Source organism: Convolutriloba macropyga, chromosome 3 (genome assembly GCF_964194025.1).
Source record: "Convolutriloba macropyga chromosome 3, txConMacr16.3, whole genome shotgun sequence".
Lineage (NCBI taxonomy): Eukaryota > Metazoa > Xenacoelomorpha > Acoela > Convolutidae > Convolutriloba > Convolutriloba macropyga.
The window spans coordinates 44,583,310-44,611,261 of record NC_134470.1 but is presented as its reverse complement, the minus strand read 5'-3'; the positions used below and the strand labels follow the sequence as shown (position 1 = coordinate 44,611,261).

Genomic DNA, 27,952 nt, shown 5'->3' with positions numbered 1-27,952 from the left:
GGGGCGATTAAGGCAGGATTTCGTTTGTCTTCTTTTGTTTGCTTTCGGTTTTCTATATTTATAGATCGTTTTTAGGGGAAATCTTTGCTTCAAACGGAGATTTTTGGTAACAGTGGTTCAGTTTTCAACAGTTGTAAAACAATCTGTGAATTAGAATCTTGCCTTCGTTTCAGTTGAATGATTGTTTATTGATGTAATGAATGGACAATTGGTATCACTCAATATTCCCCAGTGTTCCGTTTGCTCTAAACCATTTCACGACCCATTATTTCTGCCTTGCGGTCACATGTTCTGCTCTGGGCCTAAAGAATGCCTGAATAAATTGAAGAAAGTCGAAGGAAATCATGCTGTGATTAAGTGCGCGTTATGTAATGTTAGTCATCGAGTAAAAGTGGAAGAATTGAAAAATGTCCATGAGTTGAAAGAGGTTCTAAACGTGACCAAATGTGAGAAACATTCAAGCAGACCCGTCATACTGTGGTGCAAATGTTGTTCAGTGAAACTATGCGATTTATGTTGTGATGATCATGAGGATAGCCATTCGCTTATGTCTTATCGGAAGTATTTGCAAAACTCTGTTCGGCAGAAATTGGACTCTGGTGTTATCGAAATGTCTGAAATAAGAGAAAAGAAACTAAGATCTGTTTTGGACCAGACTACAAAAAGTTTACTCTCCAACAATTTGAATATTGGTGACATTGATAAATTGAGACGTTTTGCAGAAGGTTCTAACCGTAATATCAGCGAAAGGATTGTCAGAGATTTTCTCGATTTTAGAGTCGTCAGGGCAGATAATCAAATTGCCAACATCTCAATTCAAGATTCAGATTTCTTCAGTGAAGATCATTTTCTGCTTCTATCTTGGCTGAACAAAGCTGAAAGCGCCACACTTGATGTAAGCAAATCAGTTAGGACCTTTAAGGTGATTTGACTGTATTGGTCTTTTCCGTTTAATTTTGTCATTTGCATGCTTTTTGGAAAGAATTGGAAATATTCGGCCATTCTGCGTCTCCAAGTTTTTCTCGTACTTTTCTCTATTTGCCTTTTTCCACTTAAACCGAATTTGATTTAAAATTGAAACCTAATTTTGGCGAAGTTTTTCTCTAAAGTGGTAATTTGCGACCGGTTGCCCTTATGTACATGCTGTTTAATTGCTCCTGAACGCAGTTCATAGCAATTATTGTAAACGTGTGTGTCTTTTTTTATGCAAAATTTTCGCTTGACAATTTTGACTTTTCGAGTGACTTTTTCGCCCCTGGCTTTTTGCGTTTCGCGTGATCTAAAATTCTCTCTCAATCACAATTTCAAGCAGCTTAACTCAATTGGCGGCAATTTAATACTAAAAGTCAAATGAAAAGTGCGCCGAAACTGGTGTCATTTTTTAACTTCAAATCTTAATAATGGTATATGTTAACCTCTAATGTGGTTATTTGAAGCCCACTATTGAAGTCCCATTTAGGCTCCCCCTACCCCCCCCCCCCGACTGAAGCAGGCTGCAATTGATTAGAGCTCCCACTAGTCGTTCAAGAGCAATTCTTCAGACGTTTTGTCGGTTGTTTAGATTTTTTTTGTGTGGAGTGTTGAAACTTTTTGCTGAGTTAGCGCAGAATAAGATTCTTGTGGCTATATTCTGTCCCCCATTAGGTTCTGACCTATTTAACCAGTGATTAGATTTAAGCAGAGATGAGATTTTTTGGTTCCTGCTTCAAGCAATTCTGTTTTCTCTTTTTCAAATGGGGGAACACCAGTAGTAAATAATAAGAGCGTTAAGAGCGGGGGGGGGGGGGTTATTCATGCGATACTAAACATGGGAATATAGGGAGTGATCATGAGTGGGAATTCCTAGGATCAAAAATATGTGATTTCAGGGGGTTATGGTGAGAGGGTAATCCTTGTGGTAATTAAACATGGGAATATAGGGGATGACATTAATTGGGTCTTTTATGATACTTAAACATGGGAATATAGGGGGTTTTTTAGGAGGGTATTTTTTTTACGATACTTAAACATGTGAATATAGAGAGTGATCCAAAGTTGGCATTCCTGGGATCATAAACGTGTGCATATAGGGCCTTATGCTGAGTGGGTAATAATACGATACTTAAACATGGAAATATAGGGGGTTTTTAAATGGGTATTTTTTACGATACTTAAACATGGGAATATAGGGGGTTATTTCAAGTGGGTATTTTTACGATGAATAAACATGGGAATAAAGAGGATTATCCTAAGCGGTCATAACAGTATAGGGGTGGAAAGATGGGGGGGGGAGTTAAATGGGTCACCGTTGAAAACCTTAACAGTGGGAATAGGATTGGTTGAATTAAAATGCAATTTCTCAATATTTTTCTTTTCTATGTTTCTATCTCTTCCCTATACAACAAAAACTGGGTGAATAGGTTTCAAGTGTCATTTCTCAGAGGAGCGCCCAATGGCAACAATTGCAACGGTAGATTTGAAAAGTATTCACGAGTTATACCAGCAAGTGAAGAAAGAATATTCAGGGTATAGTGAAAGGTATCTGTATTTCTTAGCAACTTGTTTTTACTTGGATCCTGATCTTGATTTGGATATTGCACTGAAGTTAAGACCCTATGGTGGGCTCATTGGTATTGACAATTCTACACTTGACAAATACTTCAAAGCTTACAAAATTTTAAGGTTGCATGCTATTCTCCATGACGCTTCCGGTTTTGTCTTTGAACACAGCGAAAAAGGACCAGGTTATTCTTACGTATTGCCCTGTCCAGTCACAAATGAGTATCTCGGTCACGTCACAGGCATAGCTTTTTGTCTCTATGTGAAGACATTTAAGAAAAATTTGTTCAGTTTATTGGAATGTTGAAACTGCGACCAGTTGTTCTTGATATTGAAGGCTTTCGACAAAAGAAATCGGGTTTTATAATCAAAGAGCTTTCTGTGTGTTCTCATAATTACAGTGATACAGTTTCTTTCCTACCCCCAAGTTCATTCAATATACTTTGCTCAAGTGAACAAAAGTCTTACCAGTGGGTTTCAAAATTTCTTCATGGTTTGGCTTGGGAGAGCGGAGATTACCCCTATTGCTATTTGCAACAAATTATTCAAAGCATCAAACTTCGTTTTCCGTTTGCCGAATTTTATGCAAAAGGAACTGAAAAGGCGGACACTTTGAAGAAGTTATTCCAAAGAGACGTTATCAATTTGGAGACGTTGTTATGTCCAAAGGTTGAAAACCTAAAATTATATCGCGACATACCAATTTGTGAATTACATGCGGTAAGTTGTCCCAAACGACAACGAAGTAGACATTGTGCTAGTAAGAAGGCCAAATTGTTTTACCAGTGGCTGACGAATGAGTCGTCGTTTGGAAAAATCAACTCCATCTCTCCTTCAAGTGAATTTGTCTCCAAATTTGACAGTTTACAGTTACATAACGGCTGAAGAACAGCTAACCGTTACATTTGTTAAAGAAGAGAAAGTTGATACCCGTGGTCAAACTGTGCTAAGGAAGCAACAAGTTACCTGTACTGAAACAGAAATAGAGACACTGAAAAAATACCTTTCCCTCTTAGAATATTTCAAATTATACCATGTCTATTCAAGAGAAAGCGCGAAGACTGAAACTAATCCCTTTACCTATGCCCAAGCATGCAGTACCAGTTCAGATATCTCCAACAGATGAACGTCTTCCGGCTGAAATTAAGGAGAGCATCAGAGACAGCAACGTTGAGTCAGTTGTGTTCAGAGATAAAACTAACAATGTGAATGCAAACTATAATATTGCTTACAAAAAAACTGATGAAAACTCACAATTTGTTTGTTATGAGTTTTTTATTCTCAAATAATTATGAATGAGCCTGAGTTTCAATTCATTGTTTAATTTAATAAACTGTTTCAAATGACCCAACCCGAGGACACCATTGACGCTGGAGGAGCTATAACTGACTTAGTTTTTGACGAAAATCACCAAGAAAGGCGATCTTGGCGGTTTTGTAACTCTAGAGTTCCAAGATCTGAGGTGGTTTATTTTACCCAAATTTTCATAATAATTTTTCTTATAGGTGTTTCTTTGGTCAAATTGGTGTTTTTTAAACTCGATTGTGAAGAATCAACATTCTGGTTTTCACTCCTTTCTTGCACAGTCGGATACGCTCTACCTAACCCGAAACTATAAAATAATTTCAACTACCGATAGACTTTTTATGGCTGTTTGTGGCCCATCATGTTGTGGAAAAACTGAATTGATTTTCAAAATGTTACTTCAAAACACCTTCTCACCCAAGTTTGAATCAATATTTTATTTCTACCAGCATGAACAACCTAAATTTCAGTTCATTGAGAGAAAAATAAACATTCAGTTTATGAAGTTTTCCAGTTTTGAGCAAATATCAGAACTAGATGATTGCCTTTTGGTATTTGACGATTCATGTGAAGAAATTTTTAATGATAAAGAATTTTCTAAATTAGCGACAGCTGGACGTCATAAGAAAATCAGTGTGATATACGTGAAACACAACTTATTTCAACAGAGCAAATGGTCCAGAACTATTGATCTTAATACAACACACATTATTTTATTTAAATCGCCTCGTGATGTTCAACAAATTGGTTTAATTGGTCGACAACTCAACAACACACAATTTTTAAGAGAAAGTTATGAGTTAGCAACAAAGCAACCTTTTGGTCATTTATTAATTGATCTGGACCCAAAAACGTCAGACGCGTTACGTTAATCCTCTAATATTGTGCCTCCAGGCCCCTCAATTTTTTACTTACCTCCAGCAAAAGCTGTTATTACAAATTTAACCGATGAAAGAGAAAGAAATATGTATGCTTCAGCAAATGCTACAAGTATCGGATATCAAGTTAAAAAAGTTAATCAAGTCAGCAACTAAAAAGTTTATTTATTTTCTTTGCGAATGCTTCCTGAACGTAGTTAATGGTAACGTGCCCATCAACAAAAACTTGATAGAGACCGCAGAAAGCTCATTCAGAAAATTTTTATCTAAACAGACAAGTTTGAAGACGAAAAAGGAAATTTTTCCGAGAGAAATAGAACTAGTAAAAACGGTTAGCTTTGCTTGTTTTCTGTACCTGAAAAAACCATAATGCATGCAGAAGAATTTGTTCTGATTCCGAAGCGAATGTTCATGTCGAAACAACCATTAAAAAGCGAAATTCTCGACAACCCAGCCTATAGAAACAAAGCAGCTCAGTTAACACTCATGCAAAGAAATATGCCAAGTTCCGAGGACAGCGTGGAAAGAACAGATGGAGTAGTTCAAACCGAGCCAGTGTTAACAGAGCGGGAAAAACAAGTAGACGAGCCCGAAAAAATGGACTCGATTAGTGATGACAGCGAAATTGATCCAGTTGTCACAAAAAAACCAGAAAGTGCCCCCGCAAATTTTGAATCAATAATGGGGCTAGTGAAACTGAAAGAAAAATACAAAATTCAACGTGCAGAAATTTTGCTTGATCTTATCTTCCAATCGGAAGCAGTTACAATTGGAGAGGAAAGCAAGTTACTATACATCAATCAAGAACCAACAAGTGTACAAGTCTCCAAGTTTTTGTATGATTTACAGCAGCCTACTAAAAAAATTGATCAATCGGAATACTCTAAAATTTTAGCTCTTCTCCCGGTTGAGCCTGAACTTGTTGCAAACACTTACGCCAAGAAAATTATACAAGCCTATGAAAGTGAACAAGAATTCTTCCCAACCCAACAAAGTCCACAATCAGGAAGCGGTAACCCAAAACGAGCCACAACAGGAAAAAAGGTCAAAATCAAAAAGACAAACAAAAAAGAGAGTCAACCGAAAAAATGGGATCCTTTCTTCTTCTGAGAGAAAAACCTTGGAGCAGCTTTATTCAAAAGGCCCTGCTTCTTTTGGTAGCCCAAAGCGACTTCATACACAAAGCAAAATGTCAATGGCTAAAGTAAGGTCATCTTTAGAAGCAAAACCATCCTTCACAAAATACCGCTCAATTCGTTCAAGGTTTCCAAGACTGAAAGTCATTGTAAAGGACATTAATGAAATTTGGTCTCTGGATTTAGCTCATGTTGATAAACTTGCAAAGTACAATCGAGATGTCAAATACCTTTTGGTAGCAGTTGACTGTCTGTCACGATATCTAAGAGTAGAACCAATGAAAACTAAATATGCAACAGAAGCAGCCCAAGCTTTCAAAAAAATGATTAAGTACAAACAACCATTAAAAGTATGGGTTGACGATGGTACTGAGTTTCTTGGAGCTTTCAAAAGCATGTGTGAGAAAAGAGGGATTCATTTGTATAGCACCTTCAGTGAAAAAAGTCTGCTTTTGCAGAAAGAAACATTCGCTCGCTGAAAAATATCATCTACAAATACCTTGAAGAAAAGTGGACATACTCTTATATTGATAAATTGGATCAGTTTGTGAACACAATTAATTCACGTGTTAACCGGGTTACTAAATTTGCCCCAAATAAGGTTACAAAGAAAGATGTACCGAGGCTGGTCTCACTGAGTGCTCAAACAAGTATCCGTCAAAAACCCAAGTTTTATATCGGAGACTTTGTTAGAATTGTCAAAAAGGACAAAGCGTTCAGAAAGGGATACAAACAATCCTTTACTGACGAGGTATTTGAGATTACAGATATTCCGACGTTGTCACCGCCAACCTGCTCTATTATTGACGCAAACAAGGAAAAAATAGAGGGTAAATTCTATCAACCAGAATTACAACTGGTTCGTGAACGCAGCGAATAAAATGGCTCGCAATCAATTTGAAGATGAGTTCACAGTACATGTTATATCATCTGCATCGATGCAAATATTCAAATCAATTACACTGGCGTCATTTCGAAATTTTTTTAATGATGAAATTCAACTTTCTGGCGACTGGAGGGTAGCGTTAAGTGAAATTGTCTTTCCAACGAAAATTGAAAACGTTGTGGAGGGGGATTTTATTGCTTTCAGCTTGAAAGAATATGAAGAAGCTACGAAAAGGGCCGCAGATGCCAATGTTATCTCACGACCATACAATGGATCAAAATTGGGCTTTATTCCAGGGACATTTGAAACAGTAAATCAGCTTCTAGCATTAATAAAACGTACAGCCGGACTGCCTCACTTTTCCTTCAGAGAAATAAAAAATTCTGGAAAATTCGAAATTTTGTTTGGAAAACGTGAAGGGATTACGTTTCTAAGCAAGGAAATTCCAAGTATCCTTGGTTTTGAGGGAGTTCCTGATGGCAATGGTATCCATATTGGCTATAAAATGAACACGACTGCAGATAAACTAATGAAAAGTGACGACACAAAAGCTTATTATGGAGAGCTACCAGCGGATCTATTGGCTGGTAAACACTTGATATTTGTATATGCAAACATTATTGAATATCAGTACGTGGGTGATGCCAGAGCGCCTCTTTTTCGAGTCATTGATTCAAAACAGCGTCTAAAAAACGGTAGTGTGTGCGAAGTTGAACCAACACATCGAATAGTTTTTTCGAACTTGGATTACAAAAAGCTACTGACAAACACAATTCAATCCATTTCTATTGAGCTGCGAACAGAAACAGGTGACTTGGTTCCCTTCTCGGGAACAGGAAAAGTTTTCTTGACTTTACAATTCAAAAAGTTTTCAAGTTAAAATGGATTCATACTACGCAAATCAAGCAACAACTTCTTTGCCGCATTTTTCTGGATACTATCGACAAAGAGGTAGTGGCTTCGGAGCTTTGGCTGCGGGTATTGGCCGTGTTGCTCTACCCTTAGCACGTCGATTCATTCTACCGACTGCCAAACGAATTGGAAAGGAACTGTTGAAACAGAGCGTTCCGGAGCTACTAGACGTAGTAAGCAGTAAAAAATCTCCAAAGCAAGCGTTCAAGAACACCATTTCTAATACAGTAAAAAAACAGACCGGCGGATCACGGAAAAGAACACTACGACAACGTAGACCAAGAAGTCGGTCAAAGCGCTCATCCAAAAAGTCAGCAGCAGTAACCAAACGGAAAAACATCATTTCCACTCGGAGGCCCCTGAAAAGAAGTCGGTCAGATTTTTTCGCCAAAGTTAACGATGATCGCTAATTTGTTGCCAACAGAAGCAACTCACAGTTCACTGGATTTATTTGAAAAGCCAGCTCTCTTAGTAACGTTTGATTGAAGTTTCTGCCAAAAATTGGGGCCTGTCTACAGTCCAAATGGACCTATGTTAGAGTTTGAAGTCTCTGGTGATCGAAACAATTTTATAGATTTACAAAAAATTTTTCTCGAAATCAAATGTAAAATTGTTCAGTCGTCTGGAGCTGATTTGAAATATGATGCAGGAGCTCCTACTGACAAAGCGAAAACGGATGCTCCATACTTTTGCAACAATGTGTTACATTCATTATTTTCTGATTGTACGGTATCTGCTAATGGACTAAAAATATCAAATGCCAACGGGAACTATGCGCATAAAAGTTTTATCGAGACCGAATTTTCACACAACAAAGACGCAAAAAACACATGGCTAGCATGTCAAGGCTACTCATTCGAAGAGAACCCGGCTACGTTAGCGACAACAGAAATTGACAGGAGAAAAGAATTAGTTAAAAAATCAGCCGAATGCGCTTTTTATGGAAAAGTTGCCGTTGACTTCTTCACCTGTGATCGACATCTGCTTAGCGGTGTTACGCTTCGCATTGCTTTCAGACGCTCTATTGATGACTTTGTCATCATGTCCGATGACCCTGCAAAACACTACAAAGTAGAAATTTTAGAAGCCAATTTGTATGTCCGCAAGATGACGCTAAATGATGACGTTATGTCAGCCATTGAAAAAACCTTGTTAAGTAGTCCTGCATCTTATCCCTACTTCGAAACCATAACAAAAACGTTTTTGGCTTCAGCTGGTCTCCATAGTTGGAAGCAAGAGGATATTTTCTCGCGGGAACCAATTCGCAGACTTGCAATTTGTTTAAACACTAACGAAGCTTTCTTAGGCAATAACAGGCTCAACCCGTTTCATTATCGGAAATTTGGCCTCGAACAAATATATATTTATCGCAACGGACTGCCTGTTGCGGATAGTCCAATATCAACAGATGACGATAAACGTCTCTATTTTAACACAATATCCGACTTGGCTTATATTGACAACGGTCATGGAATTAAACTAAGCGAGTATCCCAGCCATTTCCTTATGGTTTTTGACCTTACCAGCACGCAACAGGCTTCCCATGATTTTATTCACCCGGAGCTGACAAACAGTTCAATAACCGTGGAACTGAAGTTCTCAGCGGCTCTTCCAAACAATATTGAAATTTTTATAATTGGCGAAAAAACAAGTACAATTTACGTTGACAGTGCACGACGTGTGTCGAAAAACCATATATTGACAAATTAATGAACGAAGACGAAGTAAATGATTTAATACAGCACTGCAAGCTACTGAAGCACAAATTTCTGGGTGTCTTTGCAGCAAATAATTTCCCTAAAATTTTGCAACCAAATTCATTTATAATAGTCAATGCATCAACGTCTGACAATGCTGGAACACATTGGCTCCTATTATGCGTCAAAAACAAGAATTTGATTTTTGCCGATCCTCTGGGGCAACCAATTTTGTTCTATAAGATTGTATATCGAAGACTGGTTTCTACCCAAGGAGATGTTCAGCTATGTCAAGTTCTAGAAAACCAGCCCATACAAAGTCGAGACTCAAAACTATGTGGACTTTTTTGTATTTATATTGCTCATCTTATTTTCAGTTTTCAGCCCATTGTTAAATGTAGTGATAATGATTTGATACGGTTTGCTCTCCATATGATGATGACCTAACACTACTAATGTTTGAATGAAATTCAATTTTTTCAAAATTTAATTTTTTCATACACAAAACGAATGAACAACAAATCAGTATCAATATTCAAATTTTCATAACCACTCACAAAAATATCCATAATCCGACAAAAAGCACCAGAATGAGGACCAGTTAAAATTGATTCAAATCTACGCAAAGTTTCACTACTGAAATTGTCTGTTTGAGTTTGCTTTCCCGGCAAAATCATGTTGTGTACTGACTTCTGCGCCACCGTTGTTTTCACTGACTTCACAGTATTTCCATTATTTTTGTTTGAGTTTCCAGCAGTTTTCGTTTGTAGCTGTTGTGATAAAGTAACAATTGCTGGTAAACGCTTGCGCACTGTTGCTGCAGGCTCAGGTTTTTCTTCGTTCTTAATGTTGAAATCAACCGCTAACTTCAATTTAAAAAAGACATCGCCTTTTGTCTCCAAATCCACTGCTGATGAAAACAAGTATCGAAAAGTTGTGAAAAGACAAGATACGGGGAAAGCCTTGTTTCGTTTGAAAATGTCATTGTAAGTTGTTGCTGCTTCTGATGTATCTATCAGAACATGAAAATGGTTATTAGATGTCGTTGTTGTCAACTGACAAAATTCTGAATCGAAATGGGAACACACTGCAAAATTTTTCACGCTTGACCAGTTAATTTTTTCATTAGTGACTAAAAATTTAAACTGTTTCTGAAACTGTTTGAAGAAACTAGGTGAACGCTCAAACATTGCCTCAACCATGACTTTTATGTTGCGCTAAATTTCGTTTTCTTAGCAGGAGAAGGTCCGTCAGTCTTCGATTTCGATTCAGCTTCTTGTGAACTGAGTGGAAAAGTTTCCCTAATTTTTGGCGCTTTTTTAATAAGTTTATCAAATTCTTCGGTAGTTAGTGACAGCCGTTGTTGAAATTCGTAATCGTCGTCAACTTTCTTGAAGTTTCAGAAACACATACGTTCCAGTCTTCTCATAAGTTTTGAGGGTGGCCCTGATTAGACGTTTTTCCGTCTTTGAAATATCATAATAACTATCCCCAAACTCAGAATCTTTTGTGGCAGAAAACGGCATATTTCAACTTAGTCTTTGTTTATACTGATAACAGGTTCTTTTGAAATGCGATATAAAATTTAACAGACCACCTCGAAGAAACACTCACACCAAAGTGGCGCGGCAAGCTTGGATTAAACAAGTGTCGTCTCTGTCTTTAATTGCAAACAGGTTTAAATGTGTGAAAATGCAGACTCAAGTACGCCAGCGGCGTACTTGAGTCTGTTAATTCATTTTAACTTTGAAACCTTTCTGTAAAACACATGTCTGTTCAATTGTTAACACGTGCGTGGTCCATGGAATTTTATTGCAAAGAGAGTTCAAAGATCAAATTGATAAGAAGACATAAAACACGTGTCAGAAAATGTGGGCAAAAGGAACACTGAACATGTAGAAAACTACGATTCTATAACGCACGTGTTTGTTTATATATTAACACGTGCAGTAAAACATGTTGGGTCCATGAAACTTTATTACAATTAAGGTCAGAGATCAAATTGATAGGAATATATATACACACTAGGAAAAGTGGGCAATAAAAGGAAAACTTAATGTAGAAAAGTTGTGTGCATAAAACAGCTTAAACCTAAACATGGGACATATAAATATATGTCGTTAAACATTGGTCTGGTGCACTGATAACAGCTAGCTTCAATAAATTTGTCTTCCTGTGGGTAATATGCAGGGGATCAAAATCGTAGTTAGTGGATTGAAAACAATTGTGACCTAAGGGAGTGCCTGAACCATAAAATCAAACTAGTTTTAACAACTACGACTATTTTACTCTGAAGCATTAGTTGCTCTCTATCTTTCAATCTCTTTCTTTATCTGATCTCGATTGCTTGCTTGAACAATTTTTGAAATTTTAAAATTTCAGAATGTCTTTTTATTTGCTCTCTGATTCTGAAGAGTCCTGGCAAAGAACTTTAGTATATCAGACTATGTACGAAAATTATGTTGTTTTTATTCAACAGTATAAAGACTTTTCTGAGAAAAATTGGATTACATCAGACCGCTTCATTATACCAAAACCAATTATCGATTTTGTTGCCACTTTGCCGGGAAAAAACTTACCTGCCCATGGAAGTATTATAACTTCTGGTGGTCTAGTGCCTCCACAACAACTGCAATCGTGTGAGCCGCAAGACATTGCAACATTACCCGATGAGACAAAGCAACTTCTCTTCAAGTATGATTGCGATTGTGTGCCACTATTCGAAAACCATTTTGGAGCTCAAGATGCTCGTGACACTTTAGCCAGTCTTTGGGGCATTCAATTATCGCCTATATCACCATCAAGTTCTTCAGGGCAAAGCTTACCGACAACTCCGCTGAGTGACCCTAGCGCTACAACAACGCCTCAGAGCTCAAGCCCGTGATTTTTCGCAGCACTCAGTAGAGATCAAGTTCCTTGGATATTTGGAATTGGAACGACAAGCCAAGAAACACCCGATACTACAATGCTTTCAGAGGCAAACTTTGAATCACCAAAAACACCAGTTCCAGAGAGCGATGGAGAAGATAAGACTATCACTCCAAACAATTTGGAGACGCCAAAAGTATGCAGAGCACCTAAAAAAAGAAAGTCGGATTTTAATCTCTCGGTGCTTTTTGAAGACTTAACTTTTTATCAGCATCACTTTCTCTGCTTAATTTTAGAGCTTCCCATAATTTATTTCTTTTGTGTAATTATATGTAAGCGTTTATTTGGTGTTTATACATGAAAAATTTGCAAAGATTTCAGTTTTTCTCAAATTGAACATGTTTGAACTTGTTCTCTGTCTTTTGAATTATCCCATAAGCAGGAGCCTAGAATTTTAGCCAATGGAAATCACGTTTAAAAATCAAGTATCAACTTTTGTTTAATTATACTCCTTCATAGAGTGCTTTGAAATGGATTTTACAAAGTTATTCAACTTAAAACAGTAAGAATTAGTTGCTTCAGCATATTACATAAACCACGAAAAACAAAATCTTTACTAGTTTGTTTCTGGTTACTCAATTCATTGCAAAGAGTTCTTCGGCTGCTGTGTTGAATAGCAACTAATACTATCAACTTGTCCCTAATAAGCACTATTGTAAAAATAAATTTTAAAAAATCACAAAAAAAATCAAAATTTCTTGGAATGAAAAACCAACAAATTGTCATAAGATTTTTCAAAATATGTGTAGATGGATGGTTAGGTGTCATGTTGTAAAACGTAACAATACTACTCGCTCGTTTTGTAAAAAAAAACTGACAGAAAGGCAGTAAAAGAAACTTAAAAGTGCCAAAAAAATGTAAAATTTAGGTGAAAACTTTGAAATTGTACTATTTATACATCAAATGACAAGTAAAACTATCGAAAACACGGTAAAAGAAGGATGTGGTATCATCAACTAATTGCCAACGGGCTGTTCCGATGCTAAAAAAGAAGATGTTTGAGAAAAAATTTTTGAGAAAAACATTAAAAAACGCGATTTTTTGCTGTTTTTTAACATATTAACAGTGACCTTTGACCCCAAAAAAGTGGGCTCCAAAAAATAGTTGGGATGAAAAGGAGTGTTTCATTGGCATCCGCAGACAATGAGCTACAAAAATTCTCATCACACTCGTCAAATTTAGACAAATAATTAATGAGTTAATTAGCCCTTAATTAAGAGCTAATTAGCGCTTAATTAGCCAAATTACTAATTAACTAAATTTACAGATTTTTTTGCTTATTTGTAATGCCCTCGTTATGCTTGACAAATTTGCTCATAAGCATCGAGGTCGAAAAACTGCTCCTTCACCGATTTCCAAAACATCTGGCCATTCATGTCCCATTAACATCTGGCATTAATTAGAACACCAACTACCTGATAAAAAAGAGTTAGAACCCCGTTTTTTGCAGTTTCGCAATCCCCGGCGGCATCATGTGAAGTTCTATTCTGAGACCTGTCATCGAAAAATGCTTTTAAAGAAGAAACATGTGTAACTGTCATGTAATTGTCATGTTTTGACAATTTACGACTTGATTGACAGAAAAAACTAACTTTTTTTCTGATGATGATGGAGCAGTTTTTTCGGGGTCCTACGTAACGGGGTCCTACGTTTCATGATGCCTCAAGCATTTTTGATTCCCACAACTTTTGCGTAGCGTTGCTATAACATCCACTTTCAGACAGTAGTCAAACAACGCCCTCATGTGGGGTTTTATTCAAAAAGAACATGTTTAATTGCAAACCAATTACATTTTTTTGCATTAAAAAAGTCATCGCATTCTGTCTGTCGGTTGCTCACTCACCTATTCTCACTGTATCTAGAGAAATAGTTTGAAAAAATTTAGCTTTAAAATATAAAATTTTACAAAAATTCGAAATAAAATAAGCCCGCCAAAACCGACCAATCAGGTTGCAGCATTTTAAAATTTCAAAATTGGCGCGCAAAACAATCCATGGTCTACGCTTCGGAAAAACCGAGAAACCATTTTCTGTTCTTTCGTTTCTCAAGTTGAATTGTTATTACTCAAGCTAAAGCTTTCGTTGCTACTCAAGTTAAAATTGGTGTACCCTTGCCGTTATTGCGATTCTTTACTCAGTACAGCTAGCAATCGGACTAGACATGAACATCATTTCCACCCGGATGAACTTGGTTTACCTACATACCAGTGTTCATGATGCGAATTTACTTCGCGAAAAATCTCGAATCTCGAGCAGCACATGAGGACCGAACACTCGCGATTCACCAACTGTTGCCGCAGTTGCCATCTTGGGTTTAATGACTCTCACTTGTATGCTCAGCATATGAACTCTGTGCACTCTCTACCCGTATTTGGCGACGAGTTTGAACCAAGAGATACGCCAACGGAAAGTGCGTTCAACGGCCTCTTGCGAACGTTTGAAACAACTGACGCAGATGAAGCACGTGATCTTGAAAACTTCATGCGTGCTCAAAAACCCAAAATCGATAGCCTCATAAATGAGCAGTTATGCCATGGGCCACAGAAGGTTCAGTTGTGTGCAAAACTACAGCTGATAAAGCACCATAATGACCAGCCTGATAATGCAGATGAGCGCATCGAAATATACGCTAACTCACTTATGACTCCAGTCTACGCAAACGGTCTCACGATTGCAGCCTACTGGGGAATGGTCGAAAAAATGATGAGCGTATTAACGACATTTGCTTCGATGGGTAGTGGATGGGTACTGGAAAAAGTGCTGAAAGTGGATGTGAAATTCGCACGTTTCAGACCAATTCGTGGCTCGTCCTATATCGCACTGCCAACTAAAATTGCCAATTGTCGCGGTCTGCTCAACATTAGAAATCATGAAGACCAGCAGTGCTTCAGATATTGCTATGTAGCAGCATATCATCTACATCATGGAGTAAGTCTGGACAGAGTTGATCAGAACTACCAAACTGCCAAAACATCCCCGACCACTTACAATCAACCGGGAATTCATCAACCATTAGGTGAATTCGATATGCCTATGGGCTTTGAAGATATTCCCGAATTCGAAAAACTGAATGATGTTCAAGTTAATGTGTTTGGCTACGAAAACGGGCAATTTTTTCCTCTTAAAATTTCATCATACGAATCTGAATTTGTAATGGATCTACTTTTGTTGTATGATCACGATCATCACCACTATGTACTGATTACTCACCTTGTAAAAGTCGTTTGCTACGTACGACGTATTGACTTTCGTTATTGTTATCGGATCTGTCGAAATTGCTTTTGGATATGTCGAGACGGCCTCGAAAGTTACAATGTGCACATGACTAACTGTGGCAACAACGCTCCAGCAGTTATTCACATGCCTTCAAGCGATCAAAATTCGTACAAATTTACAAACCTCTCTGCAACTTGGTTCGTACCTTTAGTAATATATTTCGACTTTGAGTCATTTCTTAGACCCGTGTCAGGATGCAAAGGACCTAGTAGCAGAGCATTTACACAAGTAAAGGAGATTCATGAACCGTGTGGGTTTGCGATAACAGTAATTGATCACCACTCCAGCAAACCAATTTTTTACGAAGTTGACAGTTCTGAGGACTGTATGGCTAATTTTGTGAAAGTGCTACACAAGCTTGCAAGAGATATCCACAAGCAAAAGAGAAAATATCTGTTTTTCAAAGGCGACAGGCGAAGTTTGGACAAATCTCAAGCTACACAATGCTGGATTTGTGAGAAACCGTTTTCGGAAGTCGAAGACCCAGAAAACTCGATTGACTTAGACCATTGTCACTAAAGTGGCAAATTTCTCGGGTGGGCGCATGAAAAGTGCAACCGAGCAAGGAGAAACATCAATTTCATTCCTGTCGTAGGTCATAACATACAAAATTATGACCTACACCACATTTGCCTAGCTCTGAACAACTGTGAACCGACAACGACCATCAGCGTCATACCAGCCACGGACGAAAAATACATATCTATGACCTTTGGTGTGCTCATTGACACATTTGTTAACGAAAAAGGGACAACGGTGAAGGTGTATGAATATCTACGGTTCATCGACTCCTTCAAGATGATGAATAGCTCACTTGAAAAACTCGTGGAAATATTCCCGGCGAATCAATTTGAAATAATGAAGTCAATGTTTCCGACGGTCTCGGGTGAAAATATTCAGCTGCTAAAACAGAAAGGCTACTATCCCTATTCGTATATGAGTAGTCGTGCCAAGTTCTCTGACACGCAACTACCACCACTAGAAAAGTGGGGAAACACCTTAGACGGTGGCAATGTGAATATTACAGAAAGTAATTTAGCTCATGCAAGCAGGATGTGGGAAATTCTTGGCTGTGGAACACTTCAAGATTACCACGACGCTTACTTAAAATTAGACTGCGCACTATTGGCCTGTGTCTGTGAATTTCACAGAGAATTGAGTTTTACTACCTATAAGTTGGACTGCATGCACTTTTTTACTTTACCCAATATGGCTTCATTGAGGATCTGCAAAGCAAATGTCGAGTTATTGACAGAGCGAGAACATCTAGATATGATCGAGCCTGCAATCCGCGGTGGCGTCACCTCTGTCTACGAAAACCGACGCTTCATTGCTAATAACCAATACATTCCAAACTACAATAGCACAGAAGATCATCAATTCGGTTTCTGTGTTGATGCGAACAATTTATACGGAGGAGTGATGCAACTTGAAAAACTCCCCCTCTCAGAATTCGCATTCAACACAGAAGTTACAATTCAAGAGGTCCTAGACACACCCGACAACGCCAGCGTGGGATATTTTGTGGAGGTCGATCTTTCATACCCACCAGGATTGCATGACGATCACCGGGATTTCCCCCTGGCCCCTACAAAGGACATTGTTGAAGAGGAGTGGTTGGGAGAATACCAACTTAATTTGAAAGAGCAACACAACCTGCCCACATCAAAAGTGAAGAAACGTTTTTCGATAAGGAGAGATATGTGGTTCACTACAAATTGCTCAAACTGTATATTGAACTTGGACTTGTAATCAAAAAAGTGCATAGAGTACTGCAGTTCCGCCAAGAAAGCTGGCTATCACCATATATCACGTTAAACAGTGAAAAACGACAAGTCGCAGCTAATAAGTTTGAGGAGAATTTTTACAAGTTAATGAACAACGCTGTATACGGCAAGAACTGCGAATCTAAGCGACGCCGCAGTAAAATTACAATCACGCGTAACGCTGAACAAGTGCTGAAGGTAGTGTCTAAGTTCGAGTTTGACCGCTACATGATATTCGGAGAAAACATGGCTGCTTTGACGACACGCCCAAAATCTATCTTTTGGAACACTCCAACTATTGTGGGAGCCACCATCTTAGATTTGGCGAAATCACATGTATTATTTCCACTATCGGGTCATGCGTGCAAACTTCAACTGTCGCCTATTATATAGTGATACGGACAGCCTCTTATATTCTGTTCAAAGTCCGGACTTCTACAAGCAATTATCAAAAAAGCCGCAGTCAGTTCTGAGCCATTTCGATTTTTCAAACTACCCGTCTTATCATTTCTTGTTTAATGCCAGTAACAAGAAAGTAGTCCTTAAATTTAAGGATGAATTCGCCGGCGACTACATTACCGAATTCATCTGCCTAAAGCCAAAGCTTTACTCCATTCTGTCAACAAGTAAGTTTATTATCTTTGAAATCTATAGTATTAGTTTTACTATAAATATATATAGTTGGTTAGTAAACATCTGGAAGTTGTTAGTATGTATTGTTATTATATAGGGGGTTAGTAATCAAAATAGCGCCTATTCTTTCCATCTTTTCAGGTTGTAGAAAACTCTCAGCAAAGGGAGTGACAAAGGCTGCGCAACAACATCTACGACATGCAGACTTTGTGAATACCCTGCTGTCAGGTAACAGTGTACGTGCAGAGAACATCCGGATTGTTTCTGACCACCACTCGTTGCGCACAGTAACTACAAACAAAATCTGCTTGTCAGCGTTTGATAATAAACGCTACATACTACCCGATGGAATAAAAACCCTCCCATTTGGCCACTATGAACTGGGCGATTATGCTATAGATGAAATAAATTGGAGCGACGACGATGTGGAGTGGGATTATGAAAATTCTGGCAATTTTAGTGACTTACAGCTAAGTTCGAGTCCTGAGTGGGATAACAGTTTCGTTGTGCCACAATCGTCTCCAGAAACCAACACCCAAAGCTCCAACACATGGCAGCCACCCGACCCTGGTTTTCTAGCTGCTGAAGTGATAAACGATTCCGATATTGGGAGCAGTGATTTAGTTGATTTTGATGCAAGTTCGGATGAAAATTCCAGTCCCGATAACCCGTTTATTAATTTTGAAGCAGAGGAAGCCAGTGAAAGTGAACCAGAAGAACCAGTGTTTAAAACTGCAAGGCGTTATTAGACAGTGTAATTAAATTTAATAGCGCAGAAAAGCGCACGCAAAACTGTACAAGTCTTGATTTTGCATGGAGTTAAGTATTTGGTTTTAATTTAAATTGATTGAGTGTTTTGAAAGCGCTAAGACTACTGAGAAAGCGGCGAGAAAGAAAGATTGGAATAAAGCGGAAAGGAAAGGTTTTACATGTACAAACCATTCAATCCCTCCTAACCTAATTCCCACTCATGATCACTCCCTATATTCCCATGTTTAGTATCGCATGAATACCCCCCCCCCCCCGCTCTTAACGCTCTTATTATTTACTACTAACACCATTTGTTATTGTTTCTTGTAACCAAAATAACAACGTGACCCATGCCACTGTTGAGCCTCCCACGGGCTAATTACTCAGCCCGTGGGAGGCTCATTTAATAAAACTCGGTTTTCGAGTATAGCTCAAATGATTCTACCAATACCTTAAATACGACCAACTTTATGAAAATGTTTTCAGTCAGTTGCCTATGCAACAAGGGGGATTGGCACCAGCTGTGCTTCACACAGAAATTGTTCCAACCTATTAAATAACCAGTTCCATGATCGTTTGCGAGGACATATGAGCGACGAGGATCGATTCTGTGATCGATGAAAGACAATCTTAATAAAAATTTCAAAATATTTGTGAAAGGGGCGCGAAAGGCAATAAGACGATTGATTTCAATATATTTAAATATATCGGACCATTCATCTTGCTGAAAACGCTGAAAATATCAAAGCTAACTACAAATGAGGGCATTATTCAAAAACTCAGTAAAAATTTTTAGAAACAGCTTAATGTAAATGTTGAAAAAATTGCTACAAGCTGAAACTGCCGAACAAATTATATCATGCGTAAATAGATGGACGATGAGACCTGCTATGAGTGAGATTAAGAGGTAGATTTGATTATTTTTTGTAATAAAATTATTTGTTTGTCTTTTACCAAGGACATTCGGCGCAACTTGTAATTTACGAGTCTAAGTGACCAGACGAAAAAATAAAAAAGCAATGTTCAAGAAATGTATTACAATTTTTGAAAATCAAATTAATTCTAAATAAAATATATTAAATGTCAATAGAAACAATAAATTACTTTTATTACAACTCTTCAGAAATACAGTGGGGCCTATCACTGAAGATAATCAGCCCCAAGACAGCAATAATTGCAATTAATACCTTATGAAATTGCAATTGAATTTATTTTGAAAAATTTAAGCTATCAACTGGCAGTTTTTGATAGTTAACTTACGCCTGAGTAATGAGAGAAGCGTAAATGTAATTAATGAGACTAAGAGATAAGACAACAAAAAGGAGAAGAAAATGGGTATAACTTAATAACAAGTACAATTTATTCAAAATCGTACAGTTTGAAATAATGATTCACTGATAGCCAATTTTACCTGTTGTTTATAAGATCCAGGGATAAGACAGAAATTAAGCGCAAATCTCAAGTTCATCAATTGTTCTTGAAAAACTAGTGATACCGTTACGAAAACCGGAAACTATCAACTAAAAACATTAGGTTAAACACTGACTCAATTGACATTCGCGACCTTGCATTTTTCAAAATAACTTATAAGACAAGCGAAAGGAAGAGCAAAGCAGGGGAACCTCAAAACGTCATTGATAATATGAAAGCAAAAATTTTCAAACTCTTTGCACCAATGAATTGCGCATTGAGAGATTCAATCAACTGGAACTATACACCAAGAGAACACATGTATAACTTTTGGTATTATCCACGGGAAATGAACAAAAGAAACTCGGAGAACAGAAGTCAAATAGCCTCAGTTGAACAAAAAAGTTACTCTTGAAATCGGAAAAATACGGTCAAATTTAATTTCGTCACTGTGAAAATGAATCAGATCAAAAAATTTTATTGACGTCAGTAGTTCTTTCGCTTTCTTTGCTAATTTGGCGTGGATAAAATCACCGATTCGATTTGTTTTTGATCCCGGCAACTAGTCTTCAAAAACAGATATTGAAACAAGGCGGGTCGTTAATGTGCGTTCGCACATGATGTTCCGACCCGAGCTCATCTACATTTTTGACTTAATTGTCAACCAAATGAAGAGATAACAAAAATAGATGTTTGAATTTAAAAAAAATGCTACATTTTAAGTTAATTAAACACACTAAATTCTGCCTCGATGAAATAGCAATCATAGGTTTCATTCATGTGACATCAATAACTCATCACAATAAGTCGTATGGCAAAGAAAAATACATCAAAACCACGAAATTTTTGAGAAAACCCATAGTATCGAAGTCAAAAAATTCTACAGCTTTCTACGGAAGGCATTTAATACGCTAAATTATGCCTAGATGATGTGACGACTAGGATGTTTGTCATTCAAAATTTATCAATAAGACATTACAACAAGTCATTGACTATGAAAACAACAACAAAAACAGGCAAAATCCAAAAGTTCGGTAGAAAATTGAGAGAAGAAAGTGTCGAAGCTATTTAAACCATAAGCTTTTTTCTCTGAAAACTTTTTCAACGATCCATTGAACGTCTTCATTAATCCAATTGGAGCTATGAATATTAGGATAATGTAATACGATTTCAAAAGGAACCAAAATTACTAAAAGGAAATCCAAAAATTATAAAAATTATGAAAAGTCGTGCACCGAAGTAAAAAAAACCAATCGACAGAAGACAAAACCGCTAACTAGATAAATTGTCGCTGATGTAGAAAAAAAGTGATTCTGTCATTACCGAGACTGACTTACAATCCACGAAAATAAGCTTAAGATTGATTTATGTTCAAAAAAATATATTTTTAAAGTCTTAACAGCCATTAAACTCAAAAGCTTTCATATGAATTCAATGAATACGCTCAGCTATGCCACGATGTGAATACAAGGTTGTTTATGATGCCAAGGTAATCAATAAGACATCACCATATGTCTTATGACTATGAAAAAAACAACAAATACAGGCAAAACCAAAATTTCTTTAGAAAAATGGGAGAAGAAAGTGTTGAAGCCATTTAAACCATATTTTTTTTCTCGGAAAATTTTATCTGTGATTCTTTGGACGTCTTCACTAAAGGAAGATGTAGCCATCAATATTAGGATGACGTGATAAGATTTCAAATTGAACCAATAAAACGAAATGTCCAAAAAATTTTTTAAAAATTTTGAAATCTTGTGGCATTGAAGACGTATAACCAATAGTTATTTGATAAAGCCGCCAATGAGATTAATTTATGTTGCAGTGGTATGAAGGAGTTCAATCCTGTTTTTACTGAGACGAACTTACAGTTCACAAAAATAAGTTTATGATTTACTAATTTTAAAAAACTTTCGAAAATTTATTTTCAAAGTCTTAACAGCCATTAGCTGTCCACTGACAGCACTAGATAGGTTCACTTAATGCTCATTAGCAAATCTATTGCACCTTTAGTCAACAAGTTTATGCCATAGGATTATAAAACTTTGGTAAGACCTCAAAAAATAAGTCAAAATTTCATTTTAAATTACGAAATTTGAGATACAAGTCCAAAAAAAAACATGAGCGATCCCTTCGAAACAAATTTTTTGTTCATTGGGCTTCATTTGATCGTAAAAGAGGTTTGTCATTAACGGAACTTCGATATTAAAAGTGTCTAGTAGTCTCTAGGTGACTTGAAAAAACAAAAAAATTGCAAAATTTTCTTAAAAAAATGAGCTCCCAAACCTAATTCGATTTTTTTTTATATATTAAACTTCCCTCTAAGACTAGAACTAGTCTTTATTATCTCCTTTCGTCTAATAAGAACCTAAAATTGATTTACTTTTTGGCGTGAAATCTAGTTTTGAATTAAATTTTTCGTAGAAAAAACGTTAATTCGAACGAAAATTACGGTAAAAGTGAACCAAGTCAATTCAATTAATTGCTCGGCTTAGCTGTCGCTATATCACAATATTGAAATGAAATTCGCAGAGTAAAAAAGTTAAAACTAAAACTGTGTTAACTTAGAAAGTTCTGATAGTGAAAGGCAAGACAAGTTTTTCCTTTTTTTTCTCGAAATATTTAAATATTTCTCGAAATGTTTAAATGTTCTCAAAATAACAACAAATTTCGATTGGGTTTTTTAATATTCTTCAATAATACCACTTCTGTAGCAATTATTTTACATAATAATGCCACCACGGCCTAAATTGACTCAACAGCAAAAGCTGGGGCTGTATAAAGTAAGCTCCTAACACAAAATAATTTTGGAGATTTGAATAAAAATTTGAGAATATTAGTTTTAAAAAATATATAACTCCATGTCATAACTAATATTTTTCAAATTACATGATAGCACAGTCTTAAGTTGTACTGTTGCCTTTTGTGGTTTTTGTTTCATTCTGTTTAGTACATCTGCACTCAAAATTTGAACCGTTTTTCAATAAATATAACTGAATTCCAAGTCAGAAATAATAATGAAGTATTAAAATGTACAACTCTGCGCTGACTATGAACAGAAGAAACAGGTAAAACATAAATCATATTGCCTGGTGACCAAAGAAAGTTCGTCTTGAAATCCGAAGAATGTGGTCAAATTTAATTTCTCGCAGTAAAACTGAATCAGAATAACTAATTTCATGGAGGTCAAGTTTTTCACTTTCTAAACTAATTTGGCGTAGTCAAAATTACCGGTGCGATTTGTTTTTGATTTTGATCCCTAACTTGTCTTAAAAATGTGTTTACAGATCTTTAGAAGAGGACAGCGCAGCGTTGATCTGGAAATTCAGATTCTTTGAAATATCAAGACTAGTCAATTCATAGCGCGGCTTAGCTATCGTTATGTCGCAGATATTAAAATAAAATCGGCAGAATAAAGAAATAACTAAAACTGTGTTAACGTAAATCCTTATGATAGTGAAAAGACAGAACAGTTTTTTTTTAAAAAAAAATCAAAACTCTGTGTCTTTTTTAAAAATAAAAACAACAATCGATTCGGTTTTACAAAAGTTTTTCAATAAAGGCATTTTTGTAGGAATGGTATTACATAATAATACTACCCCGTCAAACTGGATTTCACAAAAGCCAGGTTAAGATAAAGTTCCTAACCCCATAATAATTTTTATTAATTTTTTTTATTTCTATTCTTACATTGATCTTACATTTCTTACATTATTTTTCTACATCGACTATTATTTCTCAAACCTAATGGTAGCACAGTCTTTAGTTGTACTAATGACTTTTTTGATTTTTTGTTTTATTCATTTTAGTACGTCTGCACTGAAAAGTTGAATTCTTTTCCAAACTGAATTTCGTGTCATAGAGAGATAATAAAGTTACAACCCGGCACTGTAAATGTTTAAAGAATTGGTCAATCATTAAGAAATATAAACATTGGAAAACAAATTTCAGTAAATATATTTAGCGCCAACCCAACAACTATCGGAAATCGTAGATACTGCTCTTAAATTTAAAGTCAGGTCAGGATGAGCAAGTTACTTTCAATTTTGATCCATAAAGCTAAACATTTTTTCCAGACATTTTTCCGGGAAACTTTCTTTCTGAATAATAACTTTCCAATTACGTATTAAAGCATGAGGGAGTCTTTGGCCCACTAATTTTGAATACGATTGTGCAGTAGTACATGTACGTTACGTATTAATTACGCATTATACTTGACGTATCTAGCAAAAATTTAAAAAAACATTCAAACAAATTGGAGGTAGAACCGCTGTTTTTGTTTTTTGGGCTAATTGTGGAATTTGCAATTGTTTTAGTCCGCACTCATTGCAATGCCACTTACAAAAATCCTCCTATCGTTGTCAGAGCCGCGTGTTTGGAATCGTTAAAAAATGCTTTTTTTGTGTTTTGATTTTTGTTTTTGAATTATTTGTCCAATTTGACCGTCTAGTCTTCTGTTTTTGAAGAGTTCAGGTTGGATTTAAAGAATTTTCTTATTTAATCACCTGTTCATTTCTGCATCTTTGCTTTAAAATCTTTGCTTTGTGGTTCATGTCGAAACAAAATAACTTTTTGGAGTTATCGATTTGTTTGAAGTTCTTTCAGGCTTTTTTGTTTTTCTTTTTTAAACAGAGATTACCTAAAATTGGTTTCTCTGTGTGTTGTGAATTTTTTAAGAGTTTTTTGGAGCTGTTTGTTATTTTGATTTTTATCTCTAAGCCAAACTGTTTCTGTTTAGACTACATGTATTGCTGAACAAATTCTTTTGGTTTGGCGTTTTTTGCTCATACAAATGGAACAGCTTTTGGTATATACTTTTAAAAATTTTTGGCAGATCCCATTGGTTTATATAACTCCACTGGGGTTCCACTGTCGGTTCCACTGGGGTTAGACTATGAAAACATAGTTATAATGCATAGGTCTGAGTATTTCTTCGAGTATCTGTGGCGTTGATATAGCTTATAATTAATCAGTCTCTACCAATTTCAATTGCATTTTTTTCACTCTGAATTGAAAATTGAATTTGGCTGCATCTTTTTTATGATGAATCTTCGTTGTTCTGCGAATTTGGCTGCATCATTTTCATTTTGATTCTTCGTCGTTCTGCGATTTCATTTTAAATTTCGCAGGCTGTGTTCTACAAAAATTGAGCGAAAATGGTCGGAACATTGTGTGCGTTCACACTTTACCGAGGCTCCTGATTAAGTTTTAAAATTTCTAGTCCGTGTGTTTTAGCATTATTGTTGCTTGAGGAAACCTAGAAGGGAACATTTTTTCATTGGTCGTTGTGAATGTAGAAATGTATAATCTTTTTAAGAAATCTAAACTCATCTATCAAATTACTCATTGTTCTTGTCTGCTCTCCACTCATGTGTTTCCCCACATACTCATGACAAAATGTTTAATTGATAGGTTGGAATACTTCCTGTTTGAAGCACACAGTGGTTTTTGGGTTTTTGTTTTTGAATTATTTGTCCAATTTGACCGTCTTATTGTTGCTTTTGTGAATTTTTAGTCTTCTGTTTTCGAAGAGTTCAGGTTGGATTTAAAGAATATTCTTATTTAGTCACCTGTTCATTTGTGCATCTTTGTTTTTAAATCTTTGCTTTGTGGTTCTTGCCGAAACAAAATAACTTTTTCGGAGTTATCGATTTGTTTAAAGTTCCTTCAGTCTTTTTTATTTTTCTTGTATAAACATAGATTACCGAAAATTGATTTCTCTGTGTGTTGTGAAGAGTTTTTTGGAGCTGTTTGCTATTTTGAATTTATCCTTAAACCAAACTGTTTCTGTTTAGACTACATGTATTGCTGAACAAATTCTTTTGGTTTGGCTTTTTTTGCTCATACAAATGGAACAGTTTTTGGTATATACTTTTAAAAATTTTTGGCAGATCCCATTGGTTTATATAACTCTGTCGGTTCCACTGGGGTTAGACTATGAAAACATAGTTATGATGCATAGGTCTGAGTATTTCTTCGAGTATCTGTGGCGTTGATATAGCTTATAATTAATCAGTCTCTACCAATTTCAATTGCATTTTTTTTTTCACTCTGAATTGAAAATTGAATTTGGCTGCATCTTTTTTTGATGATTCTTCGTTGTTCTGCGATTTGATTTTAAATTTCGCAGGCTGTGTTCTACAAAAATTGAGCGAAAATGGTCGGAACATTGTGTGCGTTCACACATTACCGAGGCTCCTGATAAAATTTTAAAGTTTCTAGTCCGTGTGTTTTAGCATTATTGTTGCTTGAGGAAACCTAGAAGGGAACGTTTTTTCATTGGTCGTTGTGAATGTAGAAATGTATAATCTTTTTAAGAAATCTAAACTCATCTATCAAATTACTCATTGTTCTTGTCTGCTCTCCACTCATGTGTTTCCCCACATACTCATGACAAAATGTTTAATTGATAGGTTGGAACACTTCCTGTATGAAGCACACAGTGGATGCCAATCTCTCTTGTTTAGGTTAAATTTCCTGACGTACTTGCCTGGAAATGTTCTGGAATTATGCGAGAATCTGATATTGTCGAGTTGAAATGTGGCTACATGTTATATATGGGTGCTTGTAGAAATAAACAGAATGCCTTGGCTTTGTACCTTCTCTGCGAAAACTGTGAGCCAAATGTTGAAGTTCCCATCATTGTTATATTCCAGTTCATTATTAAAAATGAAGAAAGACCGAAAGACGAAGAGTTGGAAATGCTGGTTTGTAAGTTTGTCAATTGTAAGGAGGCCAGTTCTTATGGTTATGTGAATACTATCAAATGGCCAGATTTGATAAACAAAGACAATGGATGGCTCGACTCTGAAGATAACCTCACTGTTTGCGGAAAGATGCTGATACTGTACAGCAATAAATCGGACTAATTGCTTCATCTTGAAAGTCGAATTGATACCAGGCCCCCAATATTGAAGTTGTGAATACTATTCCGCTAATGTACCCTATATCTTAAATTTGATTCTTCGAAAAATGAGAAAATTGAAAATTTTGCGGATCTATCGACAGATGAGTGTTAATAATAATAATAATAATAAATTCTTTTCGGTAGTCAGCAAAATGACAATGATGGCAGGGCATTCATCTACAAAATACGCGAAGAAGACTACAGTACAGGGAGATCACTATTAGGCCAATAATCCGATCTCAACTGTCTCAGATTGGTTTATTGACCTGGTTTTTTCATCTATACCGGATTTTGGAGGCATTTGTGAGCTACTCTTGTGATCTATTAGAGGTTACTATAATGCTCAATTGGGTCTTCTATCTTTGAGCTTATAATGACAAAATTACCTGTTGCCATTGAGACATTTTATACGTGTTGCCAATTATAGCAAGTTTGATATTTCCAGGCATTAAGACCGTTGAAAATAACACGAAGCTCGTTGGAAACTTCGACTTGTTGAATGTCTTAGATGATCAGCACTGATACCAGATTTTGGGGTACTATTGCTGATACTGTGACCTCTAAAGGTATTTATAAATTTGAAAGAGTCTTCTTTATTCACGCTCTCTGTTTCTTGTTTTGGATTATCTGTTTTTTTTACTTAGTTTTGTTTACTTAGTTGTGGTGAATTGTGGAGTTTGTAATGTGTGTTATGTTGGAGTCATAGCTGATGTTTGTTAACTTGGTCATTGTTGACATGAAAGCAGCAGAGACATGGTTATATTGTTCCGGCTCAGCTGATATAACGAACAGATCAATATACTTCGATCTTACACCCTTGAGTAATTATTCAAACTTTGAAGTGAGTAAACTTTGATATGTTTGGCCAGTTTGAACAAACTTGAAACTGTGCAATCAACGGGTGATGAAAGTTAATATTGTTAAATATTAT

General features: G+C 36.3%; 1 protein-coding gene across 2 annotated transcripts; it reads left to right on the top strand.

The window, feature by feature from the left end:
* Positions 1–49: 49 nt before the first annotated feature.
* On the top strand, positions 50–27,863 carry LOC142336224 (uncharacterized). 2 transcript variants are annotated; one of them, XM_075384898.1, is made up of 2 exons: positions 50–922; positions 26,582–27,863. In XM_075384898.1, the coding sequence occupies exons 1-2, from the start codon at positions 197–199 to the stop codon at positions 26,981–26,983; spliced, it is 1,128 nt and encodes a 375-aa protein (XP_075241013.1). In that variant the 5' UTR covers positions 50–196; the 3' UTR covers positions 26,984–27,863. The 2 variants fall into 2 exon arrangements, with proteins under 2 accessions (XP_075241013.1, XP_075241014.1); XM_075384899.1 differs by having other exon boundaries at positions 56–895.
* Positions 27,864–27,952: the final 89 nt, after the last annotated feature.

What these genes read in the sequence shown, in the direction of transcription:
- LOC142336224 (XM_075384898.1), top strand. Translation starts at nt 197, where the DNA reads ATGAATGGACAATTGGTATCACTCAATATTCCCCAGTGTTCCGTTTGC. An exon ending in AATCAGTTAGGACCTTTAAG is followed by an intron (nt 923 to 26,581) that starts GTGATTTGACTG and finishes TCTCTTGTTTAG; the next exon opens with GTTAAATTTCCTGACGTACT.